General features: G+C 39.2%; 1 protein-coding gene across 2 annotated transcripts in view; it reads left to right on the forward strand.

Annotated features, from left to right (window-relative positions):
* Nucleotides 1-13,825, forward strand: part of RALYL (RALY RNA binding protein like) — a 666,364-nt gene that overhangs the window by 170,443 nt on the left and 482,096 nt on the right. The window contains exon 1 of one of the 2 annotated variants that reach the window (XM_029591574.1): nt 3,821-3,933. The exons of the other annotated variant lie outside the window; for it this stretch is intronic. Coding sequence (XP_029447434.1) covers nt 3,897-3,933 — 37 coding nt within the window. The 5' untranslated portion in view covers nt 3,821-3,896. Of the gene's footprint in view, nt 1-3,820; nt 3,934-13,825 lie in introns of those variants that run through there. 2 annotated transcript variants of the gene reach the window in all.

Raw genomic sequence — 13,825 nt, forward strand, 5'->3', positions numbered from 1 at the left:
TACAGCATGCTGTAATTTTCAAGGACCCCAGTGATGAGCATCTCGTGGTCCTTGATGCAGAATTTGTCTGTGCGAAGACAAATCTGACCTGCTGTCTGATTGCCAGATGAATGGGTTTCCACTTCCGCTTCCGGAGGGGTGTCACTTTCCTCACTCTCACTTCCGCTCCTTGCTCTCCTCCCTCCCCCCACCTACCCTGCCAACTGCCCCCCCAATCTTTCTGTCTATCTCTATTTATTTATTTATTTAAAAGTTTTTTATATACCGCACATGGGGTCACTTACGTGTCCGTCTAGGCGGTTTACAATTTACATACACAATAAAAACAATTTGAACATAAGACACAATAAAACAAAAATAGTTCTTTCTTTACAAGTATCAAGCAGATATGGGTAATTCAGAGTAAACATTTAAATAGTGGTACTGAGATTGTATGCTTCATTAAATAGAAAGGTTTTAACCATCTTTTTGAATTCGTTTCGATTAGATGTCATTCGGATACTGTCTGGTATAGAGTTCCACAAGGAAGGACCAAAAACTGAGAAAGCTCTGTTTCTTGTTAGGGCTAAGCTAGTAGATCTGACTGACGGAATTTCCAGTAAACATTTGTCTGTGGAACGGAGCTGTCTTGTTGGTTTATATATGTGTAGCATAGAGCAGAGCCATATAGAATTGGGGTTATAAAGTAGGTTGTGGATAGTGGTTAAGATTTTGTATTTTATGCGGTGAGTAATGGGAAGCCAGTGTAAATGTTGGAGTACTGGGGAGATATGTTCTCTTTTAGGAAGGTTGAAAATCAGTCTAGCAGTAGCATTCTGGATAAGCTGAAGTGGGCGTAAAGATGATAGTGGGAGTCCAATGTATAGTGCATTACAATAATCCAGATTTGATAATATTAAAGCTTGTGCTACTGTTCGGAAGTCTGATGACAGCAGAAGTGGCTTTAGTTTTTTTAACATGTGTATCTTGAAAAATGATTTTTTGACTGTTTCTGATATGTGTTTTGATAGAGATAACTTAGAATCTACTGTTATGCCAAGGTTTCTAGCATGGTTAGTTATTGATATAGATTGTCCATCAAAAGTGAATGTTTTTGGAGGGCGTTGAGTGGAATCAGGAATAGTAGATAAGTAAATTAGTTCTGTTTTCGCTGCGTTCAGCTTATCTCTACCCTATGTCCTCCTCCCACTGCACTCACCTGCCTATCCCCTTCCCCCTCCCACCTCCTCCTATCTACTCCTTTCCTTACTCCTCCTACTACTACTACTCCTACCCTCCTCCTCTCCCTCCTTTCCTCTCCTCATGCCTCTCCTCTCCCCACTCTTCCAAACTCCTCCACTTCTCCACACTCTCTGCTACCACTTCTTCACCACCACAAAAAGTCAAACTGATAAACTGATAAAATTCTACACACAGATGAAGAAAAAAGACAAAATTAAAGGAAAAAAGGTGAGAATTATTTATTTATTTAAAATATTTTATACCGCTGTCTACAGTAGCACACAAAGTGGTTCACAAGAGTTCACAGACATAATAATTAAAACAAAACAGAATAACTCACTCAGAAATCGCTACAAACTACAACCACTAAACTCCACTAAACTCCAAGAACTCACCTCTTCTCTCTCTTTCACTTGTAACACACCCTCAGAGGCAGCTGCAGGAAGCCGGTATACATAAACCAAAAAAATAACGCACCAGATGTAAAATGATGTGTGATGTGTAAAATGATATGCAACAAGCGAATGCATCACACAGCATTCGCTTGTTGCATATCATTTTACACATCACACATCATTTTACATCTGGTGTGTTATTTTTTTGGTTTATGTATACCGGCCCTGCAGCTGCCTCTGAGGGTGTGTTACAAATGAGAGAGAGAGGAGAAGAGGTGAGTTCTTGGAGTTTAGTGGAGTTTAGTGTTGTGTTGCATGACATGATACATTATTGTGAGTTGCAAATCTTTCCTACACGATGTAGTATATCAGAAATTTCATTAACCACACCCATTTATTTATTGCAGACACTAACGCACCATATTTCTCCTTTATTTATAGCATTTGGATGATTCTAGGCTTTAGCTGGATAAGTAGCACATTTAAGATTTATCTGGATAAGTAGCAGCAAATCTGCTACTTAGCCAGATAAGTCAGAACTTATCTGTATAAATGGTGCACAATTATTATATCCACTTATTTTTACTTCTAACTTTAAAAATTTATGCATGGAGATTTTACCCATGTAATTTACATACATTTACCCCCCCCCCCCCATATGTCAGGTTTCATGCATGTAAATCAAGAGATTTTCTAACAAGCGTGTAGCAATGAAGTTAACAGGCTTACCAGTTAGTCTGCCAGTTCGCCCACTCCATCTGCAGGTCATAGAGACCATCCTGGTTCTTCAGCCTCAACTCCCCCATTTTACCCAGACCCATCCATCCTAGTCAATATTTCACTTTTAAGATGCTAATGATCACTAACTCCAGATAAAGAGTAGGTGTAAATTTCTTATAAAATAGCAACTTACACGCATAAATGTTGGCCCCACCCGGGAACACCCTGGACCTCCCCTTTTTTATACATGTAGATTTACTCATGAACCTTTGCTTATTCATGTATGCTATAAGTTTCTAAACTAGCATATGCACAAGCATATACTATTTACATGCATATATGCTGATTTTTACGTGTGCAGCTTTTGAAAATTCAGCTTTAAGTATGAAAATAGGCTTTACATAATTGCTTTGATACTATATATGCTACATTTACATGCATAAATCATTTTAAAATTTACTCCCACAGCCTCCAAAGAGAAGGTGTACGTTTATTTGAATGAATCTTTGCACATACCTGTCCACTTACCTGCAAATTTATATGCATTATTTTGCTTTGGAAATGCTCAGTAAAGTCTGCATGTACAATCTACATGCAGACTTTACAGCTGTAAAGGAAGTTATAAAATCACTCTCTCTATGCAATACTAACATGTTTTTGACAGTATCACTTTGAATTTTTACTTGTAAGGACAAATATATTAAATGACATTAACTTGTTATTGTAAAAATACATGGAAGCTGTCAGTTTTGAGTCCATTTCACAAATAGAAATAGCTTCTCAGTATTAAGAAAATAAAATTGCTTTTGTTTAGAAAATTTATAGACACCAAAGCTGTGGACACAAGACTATAGTGACAGAAATCTTTGATGGGCTTGGATGCTGCATGTGAATGTTCAGAATACGTATGTGAGGCACTCTTTTCAAAAGGAATTTTGCTGCTGGCACAGAATGAGGGAAACGTTTTTGAAATAAGACTAGTTTTGTCTGATATAGTCCTTTAAACCTAGAAGTGCCTCATTTTTATTCAGAAAGTGGATTTCACATGAATTGTGAAAAACAATTGCACAATTCAAAAACAAACAAACAAAAAACAGTCACGCAGCCCATCTAAATATATAATGTAAATGCATTTTTTCCAGAGAACTCATGCTCTCTTTTATGCACTATTAATTTAAATTTATCTTTTCTGCATCTATGTCCTTGCTCAGCATCTGTTCCACATTTTTATGGAAACTTTGCTTGTAAATTGTTCAATAAATGGGTACATTAGCAATGCAACTCTGTTATGCCTAGGGTAAAGCATCTTGCAAGGTTCCTATCACACTGGAGTTGAGAAAATGTATGTGTACAGAGGTCCAGAGTAAAAGAGAGTCAGTAGTATCTCCTCCCACCCCCCTGGATTTTATGAGAATGGTACTTCCCAGGCTTTCACTGTTAGATTGCTGGTTACCTTCTGCCAGTGAGCAACTGTCTCACTGCAAAGCAGAGGCACAGCCCCATCTCTTTTGTCCTTGTGTTCAAGGTAATTACTTCTTAGAAAAGTCGGATTTCTTCAGAATGACCATGTACAAAAGCAAGCGCAGAAACCAGAGATGTAAGTAAAAAGCCGAGTCAACTTATTTTTATCTGTCCTTTGAAGAGAAGCAAACATTTTTCTTTCACTTAAAACTATGCATTACTTCCATCCCCATCCTTTGCTCCCAGTAATTATATAACAAGTGTGGAAGAGTAATATTTTCTAGCATTTCTTACTAATTCCGTAATAAATAGCAGGGGCATGCTTTGTGGATCTGTGTGTATATACATTTATATATTTAAAAAGCTCAGTTGTTACTATGGAAACAATTGGTAACTAGGACTGCTTCATAAAATCATCTGGGGAAGAGACATTAAATGTGAGTTCAGTTGACCTTATCATTTGTTATCCAGGGCATGTTACAAACGAGATATCGATATCCTTTGTCTTCCAAAGAGTGGCACATCTTCCTTTTGCATGACATTCCTGCCTGCTATAGCTTGGATCAGTAAGCTTTAGGAAGGCAGAAGCAAAAGAATATGAAAAGCCAAATAGCAATCACACTTCAACCATCTCAAATGTCACAATACAGGAGAGGAGCTCCAGCTACAAATTTCCTAACACACAAAGTATGTGCCTCTGTACAGTACTGTGTGCTACGTGTCAGGCATATAAATCCGGAAAGGGAAAAGAACTCTTAAATAAGAAATTTCAGACTTGTTAGTTGAGGAAGGTTTGACATTTCAGAATTATGTGCTCTGCCACTCATACCGTTTGCATATGATTTTAGAAACAAATACTTCTTGGTAAATTACTATTCACTGATTGCTCCTTTCCTAGCCACAAAGAGCATTATACACTCAGGTGCAATCAGAAAAAAAAATGGATGTATTTGAAGGACAACAGAAGCAGCATTTTAAATTAATAATATTAAACCAAAATTGAGCATTTTTTATTAGCCATTTAAAAAGAAAACCTTGATAGGCCTACTGTTGCTCTAAATGCTATTTTTTCATCTTTTGTCAGAGGACTGTTATTCATTGGTAATATTTTGCTAACTGCTAAACATCTTTAAAATAAAATTTGCTTTTACAAGATTTCAGAACAATGAAGTATCAAACTTATTTTCCTATATTTTTACTCTTGAAATATTTTGTTTTCTACTGAGTACACATTGCTCCATTTCTCTCTGCAGTTACGCTTTCATTATCAAAAAATAAATGTTTTTGTAAACATATACAAGCACAAGCTGTTACTCTTAGGGAGACAGCAATAAGTGGATTCCTGGTGCATCAGATGGCTAGAGGGTATTTTATATACTGCATCCTTTCTCTGTGTATATCACTATTTTATTTGTGCTTTGCAGAACAAAGTAATTACCACTGCTGATTTTATGTTTAAATCCATCTGTGAAAAAAGTGATTCTAAGTCCTAAAATAATGTTTCCCAGTAGACAGAGAAGACAGCATGAAGCTTCTCCACTCCAGTGCACACCTTATTCCAGCCTGCTCACGTGTTTGTTTTATGTGACTGCTGACTTTTCATTACTGTGTTGGTTGGCAAATGGACTAAATATCACATGCACAATACAAAAAAAAAAAAATCCTCTTCATTACTTCTACATATCTTTGTATGAATTGCATTGACTTTTTTTTTTAAAGACAGAGCAATCTATAATCTAGCAGCAGGAACAAAATATATTGCTCACAAGAAAAATCAAAAGGTTTTAAAAGGCTGGCATTAACACAGTTGTGAATATTTCAGTGACAATGAAATCTGTAAAAATATTAGGCACACTTGATTTGTTATTTTTTTTTAATAAACTATACAACACCAGTTAACATTTTCTAATCATTTTCTTTATTTCAGCTAACTTAGGGCCAGATGAAATCATTTGGCAAATGCCCTGCAGGACTAGTTTTGTATCTTTTTGCATACGTAAGTTTTAAATGCAAGTTTTTGCATCATGCAGAATTTGTGCTACTTCAGAGCTGCATATGGAAATGACTTGTGGAATTATGCTTTTTTTCTGTGCACTCTTTTTTTAAATGCACTTTTAGAAACATGGAATTGTTGCATAGATTTTACATATGAAACAAAGTATTCATTGAACATACAAAATACTCATTATTTGGCCAATTTTATGATTTTTTTTTTTTTTTACAACACTAACATTTTTCTTAATTTCATTTCATAAAATGATTAGAGGTTAAGAGATATGATTTGTTATATATCATTACCAGATCATGTATGAGTTGTTAATTATTTGGGGGGGGGGAGGGGGGATTTTAAAACTGCCTGCATTAGTGCAATCTGTGAGCACTTTTTACTCGCAGATTGTGCATTAATTATCAAAAGGAAATTATGAACAGTGCATCCCCTTTGAAAATTATCCCATACAAATGTATGTATTTCTACTAATTTATGTTGGTAAGTATTTTTTGGGAGAATATTACACGCATACTTTTAAAAATTCAGAAGTATGCACATAAGTGCAACTCCCTCCTCACCCTACATCCCTGGGAATGTCCCCCCCCCCCTTGCTGCAAGTGAAAGTATGTGCATAGAAGCCCTTCAAATGGATTTTAGCCTGATGATAGGGCAGCCAAGTTTTGAAAAGCCCATTTCTGCAGGTAAAGCATGGATTCATCTATGGAAATGGCTTTTAAAACAACCCTCAAAGGGGGTCATTTTCAAAGCCACTTAACATGCGTAAAATCTGGTTTTATGCCCATAAATGGTTGTTGCAAAATCGACCGGGGATCTGTTCATGTAAAACTACTCCCTGTAACCCAGTTTCTTGTACAAGATCTGAGCAAAGGCATTCCAGGGACAGAGTCAGCACTCACATCTATTTTTTTTTTTTATTTGTAATAAGTATGCATGTAAGTGTACATGCACAAGTTACTTCCTAAGAGGAGGAGATGTAACTTTATGCAAGTGAGTCTGCATGCACCTGGCCACTTGCCCGCAAAGTTTCAAAACAAACTTATGCGAAGAGTTCACGTTGACAATTCTCAATAAAGTCTATATATACAATGTACAGCAGACTGTACAGCTATAAAATTAACCACCTTGCGTGCATTTAATGCCCCCATTTATAAAAGCACAGATGAAGTGAAGACAAGAAAGGATGGAGTTGTTGATGGGGATGCATAGGGATGAATGATTCATTATCTGTGCCATTTGAAGTTCAACAGATATTTGGTTTATTATTGTTAAAATGTCTTGTTTCTATAGCGTATAGCATTTTCTAATCCCATATTACATTGCTTATATGGTAGTGTGGATGATACCCTACGCCAAATAGCCAGCGGGTGTTGTGCTAGCATCTGTTACATTTGGGGAGGGAAATTTTCAAACAGCCCATACATGGTAAAGTCTGTGGTGACTTCTTACCTGCAGACTTTAGCTAGAATTTTCAAAGCAGATTTATGCACATAAATCCACTTTGAAAACTTGTGAATGTGCGTATAATCCTGTGTGACATAGAAATGGAAAGTTAAGAACATAAGAACATGCCATACTGGGTCAGACCAAGGGTCCATCAAGCCCAGCATCCTGTTTCAATAGTGGCCAACCCAGGCCATAAGAATCTGGCAAGTACCCAAAAACTAAGTCTATTTCATGTTACCATTGCTAGTAATAGCAGTGGCTATTATCTAAGTCAACTTAATTAATAGCAGGTAATGGACTTCTCCTCCAAGAACTTATCCAATCCTTTTTTCAAACACAGCTATACTAACTGCACTAACCACATCCTCTGGCAACAAGTTCCAGAGTTTAATTGTGCGTTGACTGAAGAAGAACATTCTCTGATTAGTTTTAAATGTGCCACATGCTAACTTCATGGAGTGCCCCCTAGTCTTTCTAATATCTGTAAGACTAAGTAACTGATTCATATCTACCCATGATTTTAAACACCTCTGTCATATCCCTCCTCAGCCATCTCTTCTCCAAGCTGAAAAGTCCTAACTTCTTTAGTCTTTCCTCATAGGGGAGCTGTTCCATTCCCCTTATCATTTTGGTCGCCCTTCTCTGTACCCTCTCCATCGTAATTATATCTTTTTTGAGATGTGGCGACCAGAATTGTACACAGTATTCAAGGTGTGGTCTCACCATGGAGCGATACAGAGGCATTATGACATTTTCCATTTTATTCACCATTCCCTTTCTAATAATTCCCAACATTCTGTTTACTTTTTTGACTGCCGCAGCACACTGAACCAACGATTTCAATGTTTTATCCACTATGACGCCTAGATCTCTTTCTTGGGTGGTAGCACTTAATATGGAACCTAATATTTGGGTAACTATAGCATGGGTTATTTTTCCCTATATGCATCACCTTGCACTTATCCACATTAAATTTCACCTGCCATTTCGATGCCCAATTTTCCAGTCTCACAAGGTCTTCCTGCAATTTATCACAATCTGCTTGTGATTTAACTACTCTGAACAATTTTGTATCATCTGCAAATTTGATTACCTCACTCATCGGATTTCTTTCCAGATTATTTATAAATATATTGAAAAGTAAGGGTCCCAATACAGATCTCTGAGGCACTCCACTGCCCACTCCCTTCCACTGAGAAAATTTAATCCTACTCTATGTTTCCTGTCTTTTAGCCAGTTTGTAATCCACGAAAGGACATCGCCACCTATCCCATGACTTTTTACTTTTCCTAGAAGCCTCTCATGAGGAACTTTATCAAACGCCTTCTGAAAATCCAAGTACACTACATCTACCGGTTCACCTTTATCCACATGTTTATTAACTCCTTCAAAAAAGTGAAGCAGATTTGTGAGGCAAGACTTGCCTTGGGTAAAGCCATGCTGACTTTGTTCCATTAAACCATGTCTTTCTACATGTTTTCCTGGCACTGAAGTCAGACTAACCGGTCTGTAGTTTCCCAGATCCCCCCTGGAGCCCTTTTTATATATGGGGGTTACATTAGCTATCCTCCAGTCTTCAGGTAAAATGGATGATTTTAATGACAGGTTACACATTTTTACTAATAGGTCTGAAATTTCATTTTTTAGTTCCTTCAGAACTCTGGGGTGTATACCATCTGGTCCAGGTGATTTACTACTCTTAAGTTTGTCAATGAGGTCTACCACATCTTCTAGGTTCACCGTGATTTGGTTCAGTCCATCTGAATCATTACCCATGAAAACCTTCTCCAGTATGGGTACCTCCCCAACATCCTCTTCAGTAAACACCAAAGAAAAGAAATCATTTAATCTTTCCACGATGGCCTTATCTTCTCTAAGTGCCCCTTTAACCCCTTGATCATCTAACAGTCCAACTGACTCCCTCACAGGCTTTTTTTTTTTTTTCAGAATAATTTTTATTGGCAAAACACAACCAACCAGCCAAGTAAAAACAGAATTTAACAAAAATCAACTCCACACAAGGAGGGATTCTGCTTCAGATATATTTTTAAAAGTTTTTACTGTGAGGTTTTGCCTCTATGGCCAACTTCTTTTCAAATTCTCTCTTAGCCTGTCTTATCAATGTCTTACATTTAACTTGCCAACATTTATGCATTATCCTATTTTCTTCTGTTGGATCCTTCTTCCAATTTTTGAATGAAGATCTTTTGCCTAAAATAGCTTCTTTCACCTCCCCTTTTAACCATGCTGGTAATCGTTTTGCCTTCTTTCCACCTTTATTAATGTGTGGAATACATCTGGATTGTGCTTCTAGGATGGTATTTTTTTAACAATGGCCATGCCTCTTGCACACTTTTTACTTTTGTAGTTGCTCCTTTCAGTTTTTTTCTAACTATTTTCTCATTTTATCAAAGTTTCCCTTTTGAAAGTTTAGCACAAGAGCCGTGGATTTGTTTACTGTCCCCCTTCCAGTCAATAAATCAAATTTGATCATATTATGATCACTATTGCCAAGCGGCCCCACCACCGTTACCTCTCTCACCAAGTCATGTGCTCCACTGAGAATTAGATCTAAAATTGCTCCCTCTCTCATCGGTTCCTGAACCAATTGCTCCATAAAGCTATCATTTATTCCATCCAGGAAACTTTATCTCTCTAGCGTGTCCCGATGATACATTTACCCAGTCAATATTGGGGTAATTGAAGTCTCCCATTATTATTGCACTACCAATTTGGTTAGCTTCCCTAATTTCTCTTAGCATTTCACTGTCAGTCTCACCATCTTGACCAGGTGGACAGTAGTATACTCCTATCACTATAGTCTTCTCCGACACACAAGGGATTTCTACCCATAAAGATTCAATTGTGCATTTAGTCTTGTGCAGGATGTTTATCCTGTTGGAATCTATGCCATCCCGGACATAAAGCACCACACCGGCTCCCGGGTGCTCCTCTCTGTCATTGTGATATATTTTGTACCCTGATATAGCACTGTCCCATTGGTTGTCCTGCTTCCACCATGTCTCTGAGATGCCAATTAAGTCTATGTCATCATTCACTACTATACATTCTAATTCTCCCATCTTACTACTTAGACTTCTGGCATTAGCATACAAACATTTCAAAGTTTGTTTTTTGTTTGTATTTTCATTCTCCTTTTTAACTGATAGGGATAAGTTGGAATTTTTTAGCTCAGGTGAGTTTTTAGTTACATGTACTTGGAGTACTTTTCTTATTATTGAAACCTCAGTGTTGAGATGCCCTAATTCTAATGCATCATTGTATCCTTTGAAGATACCTCTCCGAACCATGCACTGCTGATTGACTGCCGGCTTTCTCCTTTGTTCTGATTTAAAAGCTGCTCTATCTCCTTTTTAATGGTTAGCACCAGCAGTCTGGGATAGGTGGCGATGTCCTTTCGTGGATTACAAACTGGCTAAAAGACAGGAAACAGAGAGTAGGATTAAATGGACCATTTTCCCAGTGGAAGGGAGTGGGCAGTGGAGTGCCTCAGGGATCTGTATTGGGACCCTTACTTTTCAATATATTTATAAATGATCTGGAAAGAAATATGACAAGTGAGGGAATCAAATTTGCAGATGATACAAAATTGTTCAGAGTAGTTAAATCACAAGCAGATTGTGATAAATTGCAGGAAGACCTTGTCAGGCAGGAAAATTGGGCATCAAAATGGCAGATGAAATTTAATGTGGACAAGTTCAAGATGATGCATATAGGGAAAAATAACCCATGCTATATTTCCACAATGTTAGGTTCCATATTAGGTGCTACTACCAAAGAGATCTAGGGGTCGAAGTGGATAACACATTGAAATCGTCGGTTCAGTGTGCTGCGGCAGTCAAAAAAGCAAACAGAATGCTGGGAATTATTAGAAAGGGAATGGTGAATAGAACGGAAAATGTCATAATGCCTCTGTATCGCTCCATGGTGAGACCGCACCTTGAATACTGTGTACAATTCTGGTCGCCGCATCTCAAAAAAGATATAATTGCGATGGAGAAGGTACAGAGAAGGGCTACCAAAATGATAAGGGGAATGGAACAGCTCCCCTATGAGGAAAGACTAAAGAGGTAAGGACTTTTCAGCTGAGGGGGGATATGATAGAGGTGTTTAAAATCATGAGAGGTCTAGAACGGGTAGATGTGAATCGGTTATTTACTCTTTCGGATAATAGAAAGACAAGGGGGAACTCCATGAAGTTAGCATGTGGCACATTTAAAACTCATCGGAGAAAGTTCTTTTTCACTTAACGCACAATTAAACTCTGGAATTTGTTGCCAGATGATGTGGTTAGTGCAGTTAGTATAGCTGTGTTTAAAAAAGGATAGGATAAGTTCTTGGAGGAGAAGTCCATTACCTGCTATTAATTAAGTTAACTTAGATAATAAACATCGCTATTACTAGCAACGGTAACATGGAATAGACTTAGCTTTTGGGTATTTGCCAGGTTCTTATGGCCTGGATTGGCCACGGTTGGAAACAGGATGCTGGGCTTGATGGACCCTTGGTCTGACCCAGTATGGCATGTTCTTATGTTCTTATGTACCTGAATATTGACTGGGTAAATGTAACATCAGGACATGCTAGAAAGATAAAGTTCCTGGATGGAATAAATGACAGTTTTATGGAGCAATTGGTTCTGGAACCGACCAGAGAGGGAGCAATTTTAATCTAATTCTTAATAGAGCACAGGATTTGGTGAGAGAGATTGAACGGTGGTGGGGGCCGCTTGGCAATAGTGATCATAATATGATCAAATTTGAATTAATGACAGGAAGGTTAACTACGGCTCTAATGCTAAACTTTCAAAAGGGAAATTTTGATAAAATGAGAAAAATAGTTAAAAAAGAACTGAAAGGAGCAGCTACAAAGGTAAAATGTGTGCAAGAGGTATGGACATTCTAAAAAATACCATCCGAGAAGCACAGTCTGTTGCTCGTCCCGGCCGCTTTGGTGCCGCAGTCGGGCCTGCTCACGTCGCACTGCCCTCCACCAGTTCCAGCCTTGCTGCAGACGCCAGCTCCCGACGTCCCTGACTTTCTCCCCAGGCATCCTTGGCCTCTTCTACACCACAGGCCTCAAAGCAGAGCTCCTGTAGAGGCTCCGCGTCTTCCATCTCCTCGACCCTGCCCCTAGGCGCGCATGCAGCCGACATCTCTACTTTTAAAGGGCCAAGCACGGGAAACCTGGCTTGGACCCATTCCGATGACATCACACAGCTCTAGTATATAAGGCGAGGCTCTGTCCCCAGAACCTCGCCTTGGCAATCGGGTCTACACCTCAGTGTTTCAAGTTTGCCTGTTTCTTGCTCCTGTGCCTGATCCTATGTTTCAGTGTGTCCTTGTTCCAGCGTCTCCTTGTTCCAGCATCTCCTGTGTTCCAGCGTCTCTGTTTCCCAGTGTTTCCGTGGTCCTCCATGTCTTCCAGCATCTGTCTTGTTCCTGCTCCATATTCCCTGGTAGTACCCTTCGGACTGATTCTTGGTACTGACCTCTGCTTGCCTGACTACAACTGACTGCTGCCTGGACCTGACCTTTGCCTGCCTTCTGACCATGTTGACCACTGCCTGGAACCGACCTCTGCCCGCCTGACCACATTGACCGCCACCTGGAACTGACCCTTGCTTGCCTTGACTACGCTGAGACTGACCTTGGATTTGATCCTTGCTTTGGCTGACCACTTCTGGACGGATACCCTGGGCTGCCTGTTCTGCCCAGATAGCCTCCCTGAACTGCTACCTCCCTGAGGACTCCGGAGTCTCTAGTTCAGATATGGTCCATCCTCTCTGCATCAGCTGCACACACTCTTGCTCGTGGTGGGCACACCTCTCCGCTACCTCTCTGGGAGACCCTCTGAGGCCCACCTAGGTCCAGGTGGTCCGAGTACCCAAGGGCTCAACCTGTGGAAACCCTGGACTGTTATTGGCGAAGCTCCAGCTAACCTCTGTCTCCTTGTGTGCTCCACCCCCTGGTGGCAGGCGCTCTCTGGGTCTGACCAGAGGGCCGTACCAATCCTGCACCAGGCCAAGGGTCCACCTCCAGCTCAACACAGTCCAGATGTATTCCACACATTAAGAAAGGTGGAAGGAAGTCAAAGCGATTACCAGCATGGTTAAAAGGTGAGGTAAAAGAGGCTATTTTAACCAAAAGATCTTCATTCAAAACTTGGAAGAAGGATCCAACAGAAGAAAATAGGATAAAGCATAAGTGTTGGCAAGTTAAATGTAAGACATTGATAAGACAGGCTAAGAGAGAATTTGAAAAGAAGTTGGCTGTAGAGGCAAAAACTCACATAAAAACTGTTTAAAATATATAAAAAGCAGAAAGCCTGCGAGGAGTCAGTTGGACCGTTAGATGTTCGAGGGGTTAAAGGGGCACTTAGAGAAGATAAGACCATCGTGGAAAGATGAAATGATTTTGCTTCAGTGTTTACTGAAGAGGATGTTAGGGAGATACCCGTTCCGGAGAAAGTTTTCATGGGTAATGATTCAGATGAACTGAACCAAATCACAGTAAACGTAGAAAATGTGGTAGGCCTGACTGACAAACTAAAG

This window comes from Rhinatrema bivittatum, chromosome 2 (assembly GCF_901001135.1).
Source record: "Rhinatrema bivittatum chromosome 2, aRhiBiv1.1, whole genome shotgun sequence".
NCBI lineage: Eukaryota > Metazoa > Chordata > Amphibia > Gymnophiona > Rhinatrematidae > Rhinatrema > Rhinatrema bivittatum.